A 21,209-nucleotide genomic window follows, 5' to 3' on the forward strand; every position below is an offset into this window, starting at 1 on the left:
TCCATTTTTTCTAACAGCCCAGCCAACTACGGCTCCACCTGACCTGGAACCGAATGAGAACCAATTTAACGGTCAAGGTACAACAAATAATCTATATCTAGCCTATGTGTACTTACTTTATTACTTGTACAAAACAGCGTGTAGTATCAGTATGTGAAAGCGTTGAATTTGCTGTAGTAGGTAGGTAGGTACCTACTAAAGCAAATTGTGTTTGAATTAGAACTTAGTTGTAGGTATTAAATATTTGTCAATTTACTCTTAATAAGAATGTTTCAATGTCTAAAGCCTCCTCCACACTCGTGCGTGAATCGCGGCGCGAAGCCGCGAACGTGAGTGTGGCGTCGATTTTCGCAGACAGCGAAATCGACTCCACTCGCGCTCGCGGCTTCGCCCGCGATTCACGCGCATAGTCTGGAGGGGGCTTAATATCCATTTTTTTCTAACAGCCCAGCCAACTACGGCTCCACCTGACCTGGAACCAGATGAGAACCTATGTAACGGTCAAGGTACAACAAATAATTTATATCTAGCCTATGTGTACTTACTTGTACAAAACAGCGTGTAGTATCAGTGTGTGAAAGCGTTGAATTTGATGTAGTAGGTAGGTAGGTACCTACTAAAGCAAACTGTGTTTGAATTAGAACTTAGTTGTAGGTATTTATTACTGAATTCCCGAAGAAGATCGTATGTGCTACAGATCCCAATGGCGCTTATAGTTTGTTCCTCTTAAAGACAGCACATTTATATAGGTATACTAGATGAAAACCCGGCTTCGCTCGGGTAAAATAAATAATAGTAATAGGTAATACTCATTATGAATTAAGTAATTATTTACTTTTAGACTTCAAACCTTCATCAAGGCGGTTACAAACCTATCTCATCTCAGAAAACTTTAAATCCACTATCGAAAAGTCATGCACTATTTACCTAAGTTTCGATTGGCGTTTTCTATCAAGTATTGTGATCTAGGCACCCTGGGCATTCCGCTGTTATGTGTGATGAGCAAGAAAAAAATAGTAGATTGTACAACAAGGGCATAAAGTGACCCATTTTTACCCGAGGCAAGTTTTTAGCAAAATAGTAGACGAGGGTAAAAATGGACATTTATGCCCTTGTTGTACACTCTGCTTTTCACTTCGATTGCGAGGAAAATAAAACACATTTTCACGGCAATTTACACCACCAAATTGTCGTAAAGCGAAAGAACATAATACATAACCAATTCCCGCCAACTAACTTTTTGATTTTTTTTTTAATTTTCAACATGTGATCAGAGTTTCAGATGCTTGGTTTTCTGCCAAGTCAAACATTTTGGAGCATTTTTGAACGATAATCGACTCCTATTTTATGTGATTTACTAAATTTAATGACAGAAAATACGGATTTCTAATAAATTGTAGCAAAAATAAAATAATATAGGTAACAAGTTTTGTCATCTACACAATTTTATTGCTCAGTAAAATTGTGCAATATGCTTTAACTGTTTGGCGGTTGAGACCGATTACCTTAGTCTTAGAAGAAAATTTTACTTTTATGCTTTAGAGCATAAAATGCGATTTTATGTCGTCTACGCACGACATAAAAGTGCACTTTTTGAGCATGAGAAGTGAAAATATAATTCTTCACGTAAGAGGTTCCTTCACAATTTTTTTAATTCGCTTAATAGGGTTATTCTGTACCAAAAGGGTAAAAACGGGACTCTATTACTAAGACTCCGTCCGCTTTCTGTCCGTCTGTCTGTCTGTCTGTCTGCCTGTCTGTCAGTCTGCCTGTCTGTCTGTCTGTCCGTCCGTCCGTCCGTCCGTCCGTCCGTCTGTCTGTCTGTCTGTCTATCTGTCTGTCATCATGCAATAACTCATATACCGTGATAGCTCGATAAGCCCCCTCCAGACTATGTGCGTGAATCGCGGCGCGACGTCGCGGAGCGAACATATCGCGAAGTTGACGTAAGACTCCACACTCGCACACTTCACGGCGATTTCGCAGTTTGGTTTGCGGCAATATGGCGGAAAAGCATCAGCTGATCGAGTTTAACTGTTAGTTATCTATGGCATCATACGTGCTTTAGCTGTTTTTCCATTTTGTTTTATTGTAAAACCGTAAAATATAGCTGCTTAATATAATATAATCATAATAGAATTAGTATTTATCTTGCCACAGAGGAGTCAAAATATTGTGTTAATGTGGAGTCTTGCAAATTCGCGCTTCGCGTCTCCTTTGACGCGGGCCGAAATACCGACAAAAAACGGAGAACAAGGCGCGAAGGCGAGAACAATCTGCGAAATCGACACCACACTCGCATTCGCGGCTTCGCCCGCGATTCACGCGCATAGTCTGGAGGGGGCTAGAAATGTGCAGTTAAGCGTGAGTCGGACTTATGTACGGAACCCTAGAAAAGCAATTGTGACTCGCACTTTTACGTAATGGTACGGAACCCTTCATGCTCGAGTCCGACTCGCATTTAGCTGATTTTTATGCATCTCGCTGTATGTTCACTGGTGGCTCGAAGACCTACTTTTTTGGAAAGGCGCTTTATAGGTTGGCCCCATTGTCATCATTCCAGGATTTGACAATTGGGTTTTAGATAAATCAAAATTTTACGTCACACATATTATCATTAGTTACCAGTGATGTGGATTATGTAGGTAATGTGAAAGGGATAGTGACGTATAGGTACTGTAGTAACATAGGGGCTGTCCATAAATTACGTCATCGATTTGTGACGATCCCCCCCCCCCTAAAATCATCCAAAAATCATGCTTCGAATCATCCGATATCCAGACCCCCCCCCCCTTTGGATTTGCAAAGCTATTGTTTAGGTTACTTATTCCATTGAAAAGGTAAAAAAGTGTGGATTTGCAGAGGCAGGAGTTCCGAGGAAGGCGCGAGGGCACACGCGCGCCGGTGCCAATGCAGGTAAAATCCGCCGCGCCGTGCTCACAGTCATAACGCTAACGTTCATACTACCCGCGCCAGCTATCGGATGCCCTTAATAATGTCATTCATACAATTTTGTTCATTAAGTTTACTTAGGTACTATACAGCTAATAGGTAGGTAGGTAACGATGCGAGTTGGGTTATTAAGTACAGTCACCTGCAATAATATGTTACACAACGAAGGCAGCAAAAATATCTGACACGATCTTATTTGAACAGCCATAAAAGCGTGTCACATATTTTTGCGGCCTTCGAAGAGTAACAACTGTACAATAGTTATTATGGGTTAGTACGGCTACCATCAGTTTGGCATTGAGATAAACGCTATCGTGAACGTAATTTACTTTCTATATAAGTATCTCTTTCGCACTAATATGTCAGTACTACGAGCGATGCATAGAAAGTAAATTACGTTCACGATAGCGTTTATGTCAATACCAAACTGATGGTAGCCGTATAGCTTAGGTTTATTTTTATTTACTTACTTATAGTTAAGTTTATTGCAATCACATTTATACTTAACACCACAAGGATTGGTATAAGTACAGGCGCTATTTATAACAAAAGGAACTGCCATCGGAAGTTTACCTTTAGAAAGAAATGTAGGCTTTATTCTGATAAGATTTTTTTACGATATTTTTCCTCGTCGAAGATGATAGTAAATATCCCTGACCCAAAATATGATAATGAAACTGGAAATCTTTAAAGGAACCGAGGTTCACATGATCGTTCAGCGATATTTCGTTACTACCAGTCTATATTCCCAGGGCCTGACGATGAGACCGAAGCGAGGAAAGAACTGAAATTGCGTAATATACTATAATTATAACTTTTACGGTTTAAAGACGGAGTAGGAAGTTAAAAATAAGAATGTCTTAAACTATATATATAGATGTTCCTAGAATGTGTAGTGTAGACATTCTAGGCATTATTAACACAGTAAACGGGTCAAACAGAAAACTATGTTACGTCGTTCCTGTAGACATACACAAGAGTTAAGGGCTATAAAGGTTAATTTTCTTATTTAACCCTTAAACACGTGATAAGTGTACGTAACTTTGCTATAAGATCTATAAGTACTTACTTTTTAGATTTTTTACACACAATTCAACGAAAATTTAATTATTCAATTCCACGCAAACGAAGTTGTGGGCGTCAGGTAGTCCGACATAATTATAGGCTATTATAGTAAAATGTTTTTTAAGAAATGTGTAGGGCCATCTCATCCATCACCATCAGCCACCCAACATTATAACATTTATAACATAACACAGACATCATTCAGACGTCACTAGGCTGCTGAGGAAAGAAAATAGAATAGTATGTTTTGGAAAATAATGGAACATTTCGTCTCTGTACTCATCATTGGCCTTTACGTCTATTGCAGACGATTTATGGTGTAACATACATTACACCGCCTGGGACGGAATTAAGGAAACGCAGGGATGCCCAGCACCTGCATTACCCTCTCGGCTTCACTGTCTTATGCCACAGGAAAGGCGAGCCAATACGTGTGGAGACAGGTCAGCTGCAGGAATCTGCCGCATATTTCAGGTTGGACCCTACTCGCGCCTTACGGAAACTCCATTCCATTCTCCGTACTATATACGTATTAAAATTAAAAGTCTCGGGGATCGCACTCAGATACTTTGTGAACAATTAGTGCCAAGCGAAAACATACGCTCGTACCTCTAAGCTAAACCGAAAAAGTGGCAGATTATGATGTTGACTCCACGGTATACATAATAAGTAATAATGGGACTGGTCATCATTATCCCAAGAAAAATCGAAGAAATACAGGAGAATCCCAATTTGTAATTGCAATATGTCTAAATTCCAATTTGTAATAGCACAGCCTGGCCGTGAGCTACATTCCCAGTAAATAAATAGTTAAAAACCGGGCAAGTGCGAGTCGAACTCGCGCACGAAGGGTTCCGTACCATAAAGCAAAAAAAACCCGAAAAAAATGCAAAAAGAAAACGGTCACCCATCCAAGTACTGACCACGCCCGACGTTGCTTAACTTTGGTCAAAAATCACGTTTGCTGTATGGGAGCCCCACTTAAATCTTTATTTTATTCTGTTTTTAGTATTTGTTGTTATAGCGGCAACAGAAATACATCATCTGTGAAAATTTCAACTGTCTAGCTATCACGGTTCGTGAGATACAGCCTGGTGACAGACAGACGGACGGACGGACAGCGAAGTCTTAGTAATAGGGTCCCGTTTTACCCTTTGGGTACGGAACCCTAAAAACCATGATTACGCGAAGCAGAATTTTGAATGCACGAAACAGCGACATCTACGTGGAAACTTATCTAAATGTACGGATATTTGTTAAACTTTCAATTGTAATTTATATATAAGATACCTATTTATATTAAATCCGTGGTCTCTGCCTACCCCTCCGGGAAATAGGCGTGATTATATGTATGTATGTTATATTCAATTGTAATTTATTTTTGTAATTGTACATAAGGCCGTAGGCCCGACCTGAGGTTGTCAAGACACTTTTCCTATTGGGTCGTGTTTAAGCTCCAACTTCCCCCTCTCGTGTGACGCTTCGGGCCTTCGGCCCTACGCGGAGCTCGGCCTTCGGCCTTCGCGAGCCTCGACAATACTTAACTTTGAGTGTATAGGTACCCTAAAAAATCTACCGATCACTACCTGGTAGGTACATACCTCTTTACCTGTATTCTTTTCGTATGATGGACTTTTAAAATTACAGGTGAGCCCCATGTTTCCAACCAACAAGACAAACGAAAGAGACTGCAGGCTACACAAGTACTACTATTGGATATCTAGCAGGTCAGCTAAATTCAATTAAAGTGAATTATGAATTTGTCACTCTAATTACGCCGTAATGAGAGTAAACGAGAAAGATGCCCGCAATTAGCAGACTTCGGTGTTCGCGGTAGACCCCCAGCGCTGATTTAAATATCGTTTTATGTAGATAATTTATAATCCATGCATTAGTCTTCCTACGTCTAGAAATATATTTTTCATTAGATAGCTTTATTTTTCCACTTTGAGCTATGTGAAGTAAAATCTGCTTGAGTGTTTGATTACAGTCAACAAAATAGGTATATCTATCCATGCACCGCAATATAACAGCGATACAGGAATTGCGAACTTGTGTTAATTAAGACGAAACAGGAGCTGAGTTTTAAATATTTTAGGGAAATATACCCGTCTCGTTATCGGAAGCGGCTCCTTAAACTAGTGCGATAAGGACAAGGCGAAAAATCCTGCGTAAAAATCTCAAAAATCCAGGTTTCGTACTCGACTGTTTCCTACTCCAAAACTTAACCAATCGTAACCAAATTTGGAAATCTAAATAATTATGAAATTATCTGTGTAGGACCGTTTTGCTTTTTTGGCTAATTGATGTCAGTTTTGAATACTATGCCTCTCATTGCGGCATAGTCAATGAGGCCATTTTTGAAGGGCTCTAACGCCTTAAAAACAAAAATATCAAAAAAAGCAAAACGGTCTGACACAGATATTAACAATAATATTAATCTGTGTTGAAAAAATCATTACTCTAACATCAAAACCCACGGAGGAAACAGTCGAGTACGTTTGTATGGAGAAATGACCAATTAATTAATTTTAATTGTAACTGGTTCCCCGCGATACAGGCGTAGCCTAGTGCGGAGACCCCTGCAATATTCTGTTACGTGTTTTTATTGATAATAAAATGTATTCTTATTCTTATATTCTTACTTTTAAAATTACAGGTGATGAGCCCCATGTTTCCAACCAACAAGACAAACGAAAGAGACTGCAGGCTACACAAGTACTACTATTGGATATCTAGCAGGTCAGCTAAATTCAATTAAAGTGAATTATGAATTTGTCACTCTAATTACGCCGTAATGAGAGTAAACGAGAAAGATGCCCGCAATTAGCAAACTTCGGTGTTCGCGGTAGACCCCCAGCGCTGATTTAAATATCGTTTTAAGTAGATAATTTATAATCCATGCATTAGTCTTCCTACGTCTAGAAATCTAGACACGCGGCAGCGTGTCAAGCCAAGTTCAAGCAAAGGAACTGGCTAGCCAGCGCCAAGTGTAATATTACACGAACCACTTGGTGCCACTTTTGACCCTTCTATAACTCAAAACATCTTTAACGTAAACACATAAAACTACGTGTGTTTAATTATATCCATAAGGACATCTAGAAGCCCAAATTTCATGAAGCTAGCTCAAACGGTTATAAAGATATGAAGGTCAAAAAGTCGTAAATTTTAAGACTGACTGACATACCTATAGTACCTAAACCTAACCTACTTCCAGATGACCTAGAAGGATGAAATTTGGAATCCAGCTCAGTTATTGTGTGAAAGCGTAGGAAAAAATCTAAAAATTAAAAAAAGTTATAAAATAGGGGGGGTCCCCATACAAAAAAACCATTTTTTATTGTGACTGACATATAAGTACCTAAACCTAACCTACTTCCAGATGACCTAGAAGGATGAGATTTGGAATCCAGCTCAGTTATGGTGTGAAAGCGTAGGAAAAAATCTAAAAATTAAAAAAAGTTATAAAATAGGGGGGGTCCCCATACAAAAAAAAACATTTTTTATTGTGACTGACATATAAGTACCTAAACCTAACCTACTTCCAGATGACCTAGAAGGATGAAATTTGGAATCCAGCTCGGTTATTGTGTGTAAGCGTAGGAAAAAATCTAAAAACAAAAAAAAGTTAATAAATAGGGGGGGTTCCCATACAAATTTCTTTTTTATTGTGACTGGCATATAGTACCTAAACCTAACCTACTTCCAGATGACCTAGAAGGATGAAATTTGGTATCCAGCTCGGTAATTGTGTGTAAGCGTAGGAAAAAAATCTAAAAATAAAAAAGTTAAAAAATAGGGGGGGTCCCCATACAAAAAACCTGTAATACGCGCTAAACAACCGGCCAACGGTGTGTCGTTGGCGGCGCGCGGCACCACATAATTAATACAAAGAACAGAAGTAAAAAACATGCAGCGGAAACACAAGAAAAAACATTAAATCTCAATACCTGCCTAGTTTTCTTTACAAAAAGTATTGATATCCCATCAAAAACATAAATGTAAAAAAGGAGAGCCAAGTTCAATACAAAAATTATGCTTGGCTGTGGGGTTCGCCGCAAAAAGAATGGAGATCTAAATGAGTGCCAAGTTCTATGCAAAATCCAAATATGTATTTATAGGAACAAAATAACATTATAAACAAGTATTAAACTCTATTTCTTTGCTTTATTGGATACCTATAACAATTGCTGTTATTTAAAATAAATGTGAGATCTTAAAGTAGGTTAGATTTGGCTTGGCCAGTTTTTATCAGAATTACAAAATATATATGTTGAATAACTTTATAAAATGACTGATGTAATGAAAACTGGCCAAGTCAAATCTAACCTGCTTTAAGATCTCGCATTTTTTTTAAATAACAGCAATTGTTATAGGTATCCAATAAAGCAAAGAAATAGAGTTTAATACTTGTTTATAATGTTATTTTGTTCCTATAAATACATATTTGGATTTTGCATAGAACTTGGCACTCATTTAGATCTCCATTCTTTTTGCGGCGAACCCCACAGCCAAGCATAATTTTTGTATTGAACTTGGCTCTCCTTTTTTACATTTATGTTTTTGATGGGATATATTTTTCATTAGATAGCTTCATTGCGGCATAGTCAATGAGGCCATTTTTGAAGGGGTCTAGCGCCTTAAAAAAGAAAAATATCAAAACGGTCCGACACAGATATTGACAATATTAATCTGTGTTGAAAAAATCATTGCTCTAGCATCAAAACCCACGGAGAAAACAATCGCGTTTTCCCAGATATAAGACTTAGCTAGATCGACTTTCCGCCCCCGATAACCCCCATATAGCAAATTTCATTTAAATAACAAGAATTGCTCGTTTAAAGTTATAAGATAAGATAAGATACCGCCCATTAAATTCTATATTTTTTTTGTAAATACATAATTTACATCGCGGTCGGGGATCGAACGTGCGACGCGGGTTTAGTTATTATGTTATTAATTTTGAAATCTTTTACTAGCTTTTATTTAGTTTCACCTGTCCCGTTGTCTGTAATCAAATCTTGCAAGTTAAATTTGATCTCCACTTCCCGGTGCCGGTGATTGAGCTGAAATACAGTCAGCGATAAAAGCTTGTACCAAAAATGTAATTTTTGCCAAAAACTTATTAAAATTTGCATTTTTATTTTGATATAGAATCGTTTATTTTAACGCCCTCTTTCGACAGCTCTTAAAGTCACAATAGACCTCACCTTGCTATTATTATTATTTGTTATTAATTACTATGTACTATAGTTCGTTTTTTTTAGCAATAGAAATAAGGTAAACAATCTTGATGTGACTTTTAATTGAAAAACACATTTTAAAAATAAGTTACGGCAAATATGTAACAATTATGTATGTAATACGATCATAGTATATGCTTTCATAAGTAATAGTTCTTAATTTACAAAACGCGCTTTTCAATCAAAAGACATGTCAAGATCGTTTACCTTCTTTCAACTTCTTTCTAATGCTAAATAAAACGAAGTATAACAATTAGTAAAGAACATTATTTATTTTGCTGAAGCATATTTTAATCTTGTTAAAACTAAAAAAGGATACAAATTGCAATCAAAATTACAAATAAAAATTAAACACAAAAAGTTCACCTTTCCTGGGAATCGAACTCAAGTCACATGCGATCACACATTTTGTTCCGAAGCAAAATGCCAGCAATATGACTGTAAATGAGGGCTAGCGTTCTTTGCTCACCAGTTGGCGCCACTGTTGATGTTGGTCCAGTAAAACAGAAGTTATCAAAATTCTTACATGGGGCTATTCATAAATTACGTCATTTCAAATTAGGGGGGGGGGGGGGGTCTGGACATCGGATGACGGTAGCATGACGTAGGAGGAAACGGGGTCATTCGAAGCATGTTTTTTGGATGATTTTAGGGGGTGGGGGGGGGGGGGTGTCAAAAATCTTATTTTTCTAAATGCATATAAGTATTTTAGTTGGCACTTTTTTTTATAAGTACCACTAGTATTTATTGAGCTATAGCTATGGTTTACCATGATTATAATCAAAGATTTATCACAATTATGAATATGGAGTGAAAATAGCGATAATTAAAAGCTTGGAACCCCGAAAACTTCTATTCATTTGACATTTTGAAAGACCTCCATCTACACTAGCGCGGGTTTACTTATTAATTTTGTAATAAATATATTTTAAAATAAACACAAAAAGTTCACCTTTCCTGGGAATCGAACTCAGGTCACATGCGTTCACACATTTTGTTCCAAAAGCAAAATGCCAGCAATATGACTGTAAATTAATCTAGTTGTTTTTAGAATTTTTAGGTTATTACAATAGTGACATAATGTTTTATAACTCAATAAAATTTTCTTTGTTGCTTTTTTTTTTCAGAACACAAGAAGAGTCTCAAGGCTGCAGGAGTGCACTTAAACAGCGGGCGATTTATAAATAGTTACGAAAAGTAGGTACTTAGTTCGAAAAGCTGCAGAACAATGTTACGGGCTGTGACTCCAATCTCAGGCGGTTGGTAAAGAACTTGTGCGGTGGTTTTCTAATAGAAGGCAACTGAACTTTGGGACTAAAACTAATTTAAATATTACACTTTTCTTAGTGAACATAATAAAAATGACCTTGATCCAGACAGCCTACGGACTGGGTCAGCTAGTAACTTCTTACCAATCGCCTCAGTTAGGCCTCTCACTAAAGTCCAAGAAGCAGCGAGCATGCAGGAGGGACCAAAAGTCAATGAGTACATTTTTCACTCGACGACTATTTAAGGCACATCACACACTACCTGAACCAGTACCTAATAGTAAAATGGCATCTGTCTTTTTGTATAATACCGGTTATTACATCTACCCGGGGCCCAGGGCACTCTTTGTACAGCAGTTTTCCGTTATACTTAATATCTAATAATACATAACCCTTCGTATGCCTTTGTTAAACATTTGCTACTGATTTAATAACCTACTGATATGACAAGGCATACGAAAGGTTAAGAGGAAATAGGACAACCGCTTCTTCAAACAAACGTAATCCCCATTTTGCTCTCAGGATATTGACATTATGGAAAATTATTTTTACATAATTTAATTTATACTTATTATTCTTATTAACTATTATTACTTAGCTATGCCTCTACGTATGACATTTTTCGATTTATTGGTTAATAAGTATAAGAAAAAGAAGCGAAAAACAAGTCCCCTAGGTATTTTTTTTAATGTTCCTAACACTTTTTTAATAACAAAATTTTTTTACACTTAAAATACGTGAGTGACCCGTTTTTAATATATTTAATATGTTCCTAATACTTATTAGGAACTATAGGGGGCAGCACAGGAGCCGTCGCTATAAAAAAATAAAAATAATAACAAACAAAAAGTTCACCCTAGGTGGGATGCGAACCCGGGGTCACAATGCGTGTACACTTTATGAAACCATGCATAAGGTCCATCGATGGATAGTTAAGAGTATTGCTGTTTGTACAGTCGACGTCAAAGAGATCTTTACGACTAACGTTACAAAAAATTATTTACACGACTTTATTGTCATAGCATTTAGGTCGTGTAAACATTTTTTTGTTACTTTGGCTGTAAATTTCTCTTTGACGTCGACTGTACCTAAGCCGGTTTTCTGAAAGGAAAAACTCAGCGCAAAAAGTAAAAAAAAAAACGAAAAAGTTCACCGATGGCGGGAATAGAACCCAAGTCTCAAGCGAACACTTTGTCCTAAGTCAAACATACCTAAGCTGCTTGCTAGATTCAGACCAGACATGCAAGTGTTATATTTTAAATGTCCAACAGCTATGAAATTATGATTTTAAAATAACACTTTGCAAGTCTTTGCTTTGAAAAACACTGCAGCGTTACCTTGGTCTTACTCTGCCACCCTAGTTAGTAAGCATGCTAAAAGCAGTTTTTCGGAATTATTTGTCGATTAATGTCTATAAGGAAAAATTACGAATTATAATAATGTAAAAAAAAACCGCCCAAGTGCATGTTAGTATCGTGCACGAAGGGACTCCGTTACTCAAAAAAGGGAAAAAATGACGTTTGTTGTATGGGAGCCCCATTTAAATATTTATTATAATGTGTTTTTAGTATTTGTTGTTATAGCGGCAACAGAAATACATCATCTGTGAAAATTTCAACTGCCTAGCTATCACGGTTCATGAGGTACAGCCTGGTGACAGACAGACGAACAGACAGTCTCAGATAACGGTTAAGTATACTATTCAGTTATATATTACTGTGACAGAGACATTGGGCGTTTCGTTCGCTACGGAGTGTGAACGATTTGCAACTTGGCTATGCACCCAGCTACCTCGCACATCTCTGGTGGAAACGCAGCCTAAACCTGAGATGTTAAGACATCGCCTTGGTTACATTTATTTCGAAAATACAATTCGCGATATCTTTTTTTCGGTACCTACTATTCTCATTTAGACTTTTAGTTTTATTTTTGTACTTCGTTATTGATACTTTTAGTTTTTTAAATTTCTTGACAATAATAGGTATTTAGACATTTTAGTTTAGACGTTATTATTTTAAGTCATTTTTCCTTACGACATTAGTCGCCTGATTCGTTTTCCGTTCCACATAATATCAGGACACCGTTATGTCCGTTACCAATATACTTTTTAAGAGGAAAGACGACGAAAAAATATTAAGCATTGAATATTATCGGCAATTCAAGGCAAATATTTTTTTTTATTTTTAAAATATTGTTAAGAATCTTCTGATATTTTGTAAACGAAAAAAATAACGGAAAAAAAATAACAAACAAAAAGTTCACCCTAGGGATTCGAACCCGGGGTCACAATGCGTGTACACTTTATGAAACCATGGTTTCAACCTTATTACAAAAAGCATAAGGTCCACAGTTGGATAGTTAAGAGTATTGCTGTTTGTACCTAAGCCGATACTGCTACCGGCAGACAGGTAGAATAACGTTTTTCGATTTTGTGATTTTGGCTGTAGTAGACCCTCAGATATCATTCGCGCGCCAAAAGGCTAGGTGTAAATTACATTACGACTATTACGAGTAATAAAAGCCCGATATAAGTCGGTCATAAAAAAAATTGTTTATTTCCGAAAAACATTTCTTGGATACAGTTATAACAAAGCATACTAAAGCAATTCACATGTACCTTACTTATTGTGTACCTACTTAACTGACGGAAGGGGCGCAGCTATAAGTTAGTTATCGACAGTGATATCAGCATTTCACTTCTACTCTACGTACCTATTGTTTACGTACCTATTAAGCGACGGGCGATACGTATTAATATGTGAAACTAGACGAGTTTATTTTCGAATAGAGATAGAAATAAATCTAATTATTTTACTACAAATAGGTGTACCTAAGTATAGTTTGTCAAAAGACATACTGTATATTAACATGAAAGGTATTGAAATCTGTAATTATATAGTTTGGTAAACAAGTAATTGTCAGTAAAAAACTGTTACGGAAAAGAGAGTACTGAGCTATAACCGCGAAAATCAAAGGTTTGCAAATTGTGGGGATCTTTCTCTTTTACTCCAATGAAGGCATAATTCTTCATTGCAGTAAAAGAGAAAGATCCCCGCAATTTGCGAATTTCGGTTTTTGCGATAGCCTCTCTGTTCTTTCTGCTTAAAATGCTCCACTGACAAACGACTCTTCCCAAACTATAGATTACAGGTAAACCTACCTGGTAGGTAGGGTTTACCTAGTTTATTTAAAGTTAGCAAATATCTAACTAAGTTAACAATGTAACGATAGGTATATGGTCTGGCAAACCAAATTTGTTAGTAGAAAAGGCGGCAAATTGAAAAAAAAATGGCGGGAATATTCTATCATCTCCCATATGAAATTTGAATTTTGCACCTAAATGCTTGGTTTGCCAGGCGATATTAGATATGTACTTACCTGTATTTGGTTACATGTGGCCACTACAAGTGTATAAGTGGGTGAATCAACCTGTTTTCCCACTCATTGCCATAGTTATGGTTTTCTGAACTACAAAACAATAGGTACTCATTCCTTTCTTTTGGGTGCTAGTATTAGCGTAACACTACAAAGACTCTTTCTGAAAGATTATTTGCCTAAAGTGTCATTCTATGGAACTTGCTAACTACTTATGTAAACAAAAGTCGGAAGGAAGTTCATCATTCAGAGACAATTTCAATGTTTACGTAGTTGTATGTTTACATAGTTAGCAAGTTCCATAGAATGACACTTTATGTTTGATATGAGACAGTCCCTGGACACAATAGGGCTTATTACACTTATTCTGCCTTCAGACGGCTGACGATTGCCCCGATATCGGGCAAGAATCGTTTTCCGTTTCATGTGGTTTCATGAAATATTGTCACATAGTTCACAATATTTCTTGGTGTAAAAAATAGTTCAACTACAAAAGTATCAACCATGTTTGCCAATTCGAGACAAAGTATTTGTTACAATTGAAATATTGTTGACGATGTCCTTATATTTCGTGAAACGCAAAACGATCTTGCTCGGGCGCACCGTCGGCCACGATCGCATTAAGGCCCGACGGTGTGGAAGTGTAATAAGCGCTTATAATGTACATAACGTCAAGGAATAGTTGACTCACCCATTTTTTTAGTAGTTGTGACGTGGCTTCGCCAGTCTCCTTTGTGTCTTTTGAGAGTGTGTGGTACATGTATGGTAACGAATATTGTCAGCTAGAGGTCGGTTCTGTAACTTCCAACAACTTCTGTAAACAGGATTGTCGTCCGTACAAACATAGCTAACGTAATGTTACATTTTAAGTAAAAATTAAGGATGACTCACGCTAGACCGGGCGGGATCCGAGCCGAGGCGTTCGACACGTCATTTTCTATGACGGCTGATCGGTGTTCACGTGGTGCTTTCCATATAAAACGAAGCGCTGGTACTCCGGCTCGGTCTCAGCCCTGTCTCATAGCGTGAGCCATCCTTTATGGTGATCTCCTTATTAGAAATATAAGGACTAAATATATCCTGTCACAAGTGTAACAGGATAATTTCTGCTGAGAGGGACAGCTCTTGTTAGCAGAAAGTATCCGGTAGCAGAAAAGGTATAATCGAGATGATTCCTCCGACGATCTCACTCCTCACATTTTTTTTAGACAGAATAGCATAATAAATAGCTAGTATTTATTTGTGACTATATCCTAGAGCCTCAGCGCCCGTTTTTGTACCCGTTTACTATCTGTGAATTATGTAGAATATTGTAAAATATAGGTAGTAGGCAATATAAATTGTGACTACCTGATAGTTATATGTTTTTTTTTTATAATCAGGCAGACCACTAAGCTTATACTGTTTAACTTAGGTATTTTTAGACACTCGCGCGACTTGTAGGTACCTATACAAACACCACCACCAGACCAGTACAAACGGCAAATATCAATTTACGCTTTTCCTACTGACATATTGGTTTGCCACTTACAATTATAATGTACCTACCTGAAATATGCTTACAGTCCCTTTTTTTAGCATTAGAAAGAACTTCGCAGAAGTAAGCTTGTGGTCCAAATCCGGCACTTTTAGTGGTAATAATTTGAAGTAAATTATATGTATTGACCATGCTTCATTAGATAATTCAATAATTATTAACAATTAAAGACCCTGATAAAAACTGCACGCTTGCTTCTGTGGAGTTCTTTCTAATGCTAAAAAAACGAACTATAGGTATCGATTGCAATGTATTATTAGTTACTGCAATAAAGAATTTGTATTTCCAGTTCGATTGTCAAAGGCTCCATTAGTAAGTACCTAGGTGATCATAGGTCCTAGATCCGGATCATCCGGGGGCTTACGAGAACTTGCTTACTCGTCTAGATATGACGAGTATATTGTATTTTAAATTGTTAAAAGATTTTTATAGTACTTTTTGTTGTGTTGCTGTAACTTTGTTAGTGGATTTGTTTAAAATTACTGTTAAATGTTATAAAATTTGGTAAATAAAGTAATTTAACCATTTTAAAAGTTGTTTTACTTAATGATTATCAGGATGCCTTTAGTTTTTAGGGCAATGAAACTATTTAATAAATTAATTTAACTATACAAAGAATAGTTTTATTACCCTAATCAACCATGAACAGAATTGAAATTTCCCTAGAAAATTACCCTTGTGCCAGTTAGTTTGACATAATTCGCTAGATGGCGTAGCGTCTCAACGCTGAGTGTATACTCTATCTCAGTATATATAAGTTACTCTATGGTACTCGTTTTATTAATGGTTTTATTTTCGCCCGCATCAATCAGTAGCGCTAGTGATTGACTGAGCTCATGAGGTGACGTTTAGAGAGGTACCTAAGAATAAAACGCGTCGCCGTCGTGCTATTCTACAACATGACGAGAAGATTTTATTTAAACACAATATAAGTTATTCTTCAATCGTATTAGTAGTGAATAAAAGAATAACGAATAAATCACTGTGGTACTTGAGGGTTTTGATTAAATTTGTTTCGAAAATATCGAAATAACTGATGCGCCAACCATGAATCTAGTGTATATAGTCGCACCAAACAAAGTCTGCAGCGGATTTGATAGCCCACGCAATGAAAGTGTTATTTTTACGTCATATTTTCATAGAAGTTTGACGTTTAAAATGATACTTGCACTGCGTGGGCTATGAAAATCGCTGCAGACTTTTTACGGTCTAACTATATCTACTTAACACTTGAAAGGTGGGGGGAAGTGACCGAACAGGATAGTCTTATGACTCTTATGTATCTCTCAGTAGGAGTAGCAGCGATAGAGCTATTATTGTTTGGCCTTGTCACAGTCTCGCATTTTATTTGTTCCCCACCGTAAATAGTGTGGATTATGGTGGGCAACAAACAAATTTGACCATGATTTGACCAATCATAGTGTGTGCGCATTGCGTAAGTTTTGTCCCTCACGCACAAAACATACGCAATGCGCACACTATGATTGGTCAAATTTATTTGGAGGCACTATTTATATACCACTTCTATAGGATCGTACTTCTATGGCGGCAACAGCGGCAACACTGCCTTCCATAGACATAATATATATATAGACGGTGTCTCAGCGAGCTGTCACTGTTGCCACTTTTGTTTAGTGTACGATTAACAATTTAACACCACCTTGCTGTAGCCATGTCGATAAAGTCATATCGATAAACTATCGACATTTCTTACAATTTTAATTTTACTTCAAAGGTTTGACGATATCTAAAATGAACAAAAACGCTTTTATTCTTTATTGTGGTTATCAGATCACAATTTTATCGTCACGCCCCAGCAGGGAACCAAGGGAAAGTTCAGATATTTAATTAAAATACATAAATACCTACTAAGATATGTGTTCCGCAATAATTGAAATATTTTATTATATTCTAATATATTTATTATTCATTAGCATTTCAATTATGTATATGTTTAACGAAGATATTGAAGCTTCAATTAATAGCTATTTCGTTCCGCTGTGTAGCGTTTATCGATATATAGCATGATTAAAATCGACTTTTCACATCCCTAAAAGAGCACACATACACGTTTTTACGCACACATACACAGCCTGGATGCATCAAAAAAGGCAACACTTGATTTGAAGTTCACCTTGTCAGCAGTATGGTTGTCCTTTTTTGACAAATGGCATTTTAAAAGAGCGAGGAGAGAGAAATGATACTAGTTGCTGCGCCGTCAAATAGGACAATAAACGTAGGGGCCTTGCTGCCTTCAGACTCACGAGTGTCACACTGACGTACCGTGCTGTCGTGGAGATGTCATGTTTTGTGATTTCAACATAGTGAGTTCCTGGTTAATTTACAAATTAGGCATAGTTTTCTATTAAATCCGCAAAACATAACAATTTGTAGGATTGTAAGGACTTGGAAATAGAATGCGATGCTTCCTCGGCGTCGTAATGTAGGAGGAGTGTCAGTGACTACCTCCGATGAGACACCACTACTGGAGAATGAATTAAATTCTTACAGTAAATTTGATAAGAAGGGATCTAAATATCTGCAGACAGAGAAACAGGGATCCTTTCCGTTCATTGCTTCCAAACAAGGAAGTGGATTTGAAGAACCAGACTTTGTTTTCGACTTTCTCGAAGAGCCCATATTTGAACCAGTCATGGCTGCAAGAGACAGGACCAACGAGTTCGCCTCAACCGTGCGGAGTCTCCAAGGCCGAACTCTAGCCAGACCCGTCGTTCGTGATGAACGCAAAGCTGCAGTACTAGAGACCTATTCACAATTCATGGCTATGGCAAAAGTCATTAGTAAAAACATTACAGGAACATATGCTAAACTGGAAAAATTAGCTTTGTGTAAGTATAGTTTTTATCAGATTAAAATACAAACCATATTTCCTCTAACTGATCTGTTTTCTCCTCTTCAGTTTTTGAATACAGATTCTTTCAAATTCATCTTACAATTGTTATTATTACAAGTTGAAACATCATACTATTTTCAGTGGCCAAGAAAAAGTCCTTGTTTGATGATCGTGCTACAGAAATTCAGGAGTTGACATATATGATCAAGGGAGACTTGAGCGCACTTAATCAGCAGATAGCCCGGCTTGGTGAAATGCCTCGTGGCCGCCGCAGTATGCACAACCATTCTTCCAGTGTGGTACTAGCTCTGCAATCACGACTAGCTTCCATGAGCAACCAATTTAAGCAGGTAACATCTAATTTTCAATACTACAATTCGAACATTGCATTCTTGTAGCCATTACAACTTCTTAATGTTATTTTGAAAATTATATTTCAGGTTCTTGAAGTGAGGTCAGAAAATTTAAAACACCAAAACAATAGAAGAGAACAGTTTTCAAGGGTGGGCCCTGTTGTCAAAGAAGTCCCGTCTTTTCTACAGCAACAGGATGAGGTCAGCATAGACCTGGGAGAAACTTCAGGTCTCCAAATGCAGACCCAGCAGTTAGCAATAAGAGATGACACTGATACCTATGTGCAGCAAAGAGCAGAGACTATGCATAATATCGAAAGTACAATAGTTGAACTGGGGGGCATATTCCAACAACTAGCTCACATGGTAAAGGAGCAAGATGAGGCCATTGGGAGAATTGATGCCAACATACAAGAAGCCGAGATGAATGTAGAAGCAGGTCACAGAGAAATAATGAAATATTTCCAAAATATAACTGGCAACAGAGCATTAATGTTTAAAATATTTGGAGTTCTCATATTCTTCTTTATTTTCTTTGTTGTTGTTATGGCTTAAATTTTATCATCTTATGTTGTCTACACTTAAATTTTTATAACAATTTTCTTTGTGACTAATGTGATGATCACATAAATACTTCAGTTAAGCATACAATAGATTAGGTCATTTCTCTGGCAAACTGATTACAACAATTTAAAGTGGCACTTAATATTTCATGTGACTGTGATGCATTCCGGTTACAACATATCAGAACTCCCAACACTGGGCACTGTATTTTACACTACTACAATACTGTTACTATTTTTGTTTAGGTAAAAGCGAAATGTAAACTGCATTGTTATATAAATCAATAATTTTATTTCCTATTATAATCATGAAATTATGTAAATACAAGTGAAAAGTAAACAGGTATTTTTATTATGCTATTAGGGGGATATTAGGTATGGTCAATATGTTTAATTAAAAATATCCTTGTTATACTACTGAAATTGTCTTCAGTCTGAAAACTTTCATGTGTACCCTACCACTTAACCTAGGTGCTAGGTAAAGTGGTTTTCTTATAGAAGGTAGCTTATTCTGGAACTAAATATAGGTAGTTTCAGATCAGGGTGGTGGTAGTATGACTTATTAATTATTGCATCCGATATTGACTAAGTAGCTCACTATAACCTTACCCTACAATAGAAACTGATGCCTACTCACACTGCCAATGTGTAGTTATTACAGTATAATCTTGCTAATCCGGCACTAACACTGACACAAGAGAGCCAGATTAGTGGGATATTCACATTGGGAAATCTGCATATGTTATTTGTATTCACTACAAAAAAATGTTTTAAAAAATTGCTTACTACTTACTCCGTTGGCTCAGCGACCCAAAACGAGACTTGGCCTCCGACACAAGATAGCGCTACTTTTCTCGGTCCTATCAACCATATTTAATCTATTACCCATTTATAAAAAAAGCTACTGATAAGATAATGCAATTGTAGATAGTAAACTTAGACAGAATAATAGCTTGCAACCCTTTTTTCACTGTTGGATTATTGGGTGTACCGGAATATGAGATTTTACTGTATAATTATGTCATCACAAAAAATAACTCAAAATGCAAACATATGTTTATTGTAATAAAAAAATATTAATAGTACATAATTATATTCTTAAAAGAAATGTCAATATTCACGAAGTCATTGTTACCAATATTACTATAATTATTATATTGTTAAATGAATATTAAAAAAATATTATCCTCTCATGTTCTAGTGAATGAATCATAATTATTATGTGATAAACTAACTAATTAAGACTGGTTCTTATCTAGTTAGATTCTGTAACAATTTGTTCACTTCCATTAAAAATTACATATTAACAAACACATACAAAAATGCATAGATTAGTCATAACTGCTTACTTTCCAATTATTTACAGGTAAGAAAATATTAGTCCGACATCCCAAGTCAAGGTCAATTTACAAAAATTCATCACACCACTCTTGTAAGCACTGGTAACAATCTGCAGATTGCTTTGAGTTAGCGCTGCAGGTCTCTTTCATCCACTCTTGAAACAGCTCTTTATCCTTCTTCAGCACCAAAAACTGGCCAAGTACAACATAGGCCTGAAATGTAAACAATATTATTGCAGGAAGATCATTTCATTTACACAATATGATGACATGTATGTATGTTCTCTTTTTAACTTTACCTTGTCAAAACCTGCTGTTTCGAGCCTCCGCCCTAAGACTTCCCCCACGCCGGCTAGATCTGTAACTGGCTTCTCCCCCATGGGCTCAGCCACAAAGTTTCGATGCTTTTGTGATGTACTAGACATTGTGCTTGTGGAGTGTACACGATATGGCTCTAACCAGTACTTTGAACTATTTACACACGTAGAACAATATCACAGTTTTAGCAACCACTACACACTATACAACAGTCGTGGATAGCAAAGCACGGGCGCGCTAAATTTGCGTCACTAGTCAACACTCTACCAATCAAATCAATAGTCAAGGTTATGTTCTGTAATATTTAAATACCAGTGTGAAATCGCAGAACTAATATC

At 36.8% G+C, this 21,209-nt stretch overlaps 3 protein-coding genes and 1 long non-coding RNA gene across 4 annotated transcripts in view; 2 read left to right on the forward strand and 2 right to left on the reverse strand.

Annotated features, from left to right (window-relative positions):
• The window catches only part of LOC134663473 (E3 ubiquitin-protein ligase TRIM9), a 287,295-nt gene that overhangs the window by 96,067 nt on the left and 170,019 nt on the right, over window positions 1-21,209 (reverse strand). The gene's annotated exons all lie outside the window — the stretch shown is intronic.
• On the forward strand, window positions 5,662-10,815 carry LOC134670421 (uncharacterized). Its single transcript, XR_010099057.1, has 3 exons — window positions 5,662-5,744; window positions 6,677-6,759; window positions 10,391-10,815. It is a non-coding gene; the product is annotated as an uncharacterized LOC134670421 (long non-coding RNA).
• On the forward strand, window positions 17,713-19,553 carry LOC134680302 (syntaxin-5). Its single transcript, XM_063539415.1, has 3 exons — window positions 17,713-18,292; window positions 18,439-18,647; window positions 18,738-19,553. The coding sequence occupies exons 1-3, from the start codon at window positions 17,866-17,868 to the stop codon at window positions 19,203-19,205; spliced, it is 1,104 nt and encodes a 367-aa protein (XP_063395485.1). The 5' UTR covers window positions 17,713-17,865; the 3' UTR covers window positions 19,206-19,553.
• On the reverse strand, window positions 20,252-21,156 carry LOC134680313 (barrier-to-autointegration factor). The gene is made up of 2 exons (XM_063539425.1): window positions 20,853-21,156; window positions 20,252-20,766 (listed from the first exon to the last, which is right to left on the reverse strand). The coding sequence occupies exons 1-2, from the start codon at window positions 20,976-20,978 to the stop codon at window positions 20,620-20,622; spliced, it is 273 nt and encodes a 90-aa protein (XP_063395495.1). The 5' UTR covers window positions 20,979-21,156; the 3' UTR covers window positions 20,252-20,619.

The sequence above is a fragment of the Cydia fagiglandana genome, chromosome 1 (assembly GCF_963556715.1).
Source record: "Cydia fagiglandana chromosome 1, ilCydFagi1.1, whole genome shotgun sequence".
Taxonomy (NCBI): domain Eukaryota; kingdom Metazoa; phylum Arthropoda; class Insecta; order Lepidoptera; family Tortricidae; genus Cydia; species Cydia fagiglandana.

Bases quoted from the DNA above. Each gene is read 5' to 3' on its own strand.
- LOC134680313 (XM_063539425.1), bottom strand. From the start codon at position 20,978: ATGTCTAGTACATCACAAAAGCATCGAAACTTTGTGGCTGAGCCCATG. The intron at 20,767-20,852 runs GTAAAGTTAAAA...TTTACATTTCAG, and splicing joins AAACAGCAGGTTTTGACAAG to GCCTATGTTGTACTTGGCCA.
- LOC134680302 (XM_063539415.1), top strand. From the start codon at position 17,866: ATGCTTCCTCGGCGTCGTAATGTAGGAGGAGTGTCAGTGACTACCTCC. The intron at 18,293-18,438 runs GTAAGTATAGTT...TACTATTTTCAG, and splicing joins ACTGGAAAAATTAGCTTTGT to TGGCCAAGAAAAAGTCCTTG. The intron at 18,648-18,737 runs GTAACATCTAAT...ATTATATTTCAG, and splicing joins TGAGCAACCAATTTAAGCAG to GTTCTTGAAGTGAGGTCAGA.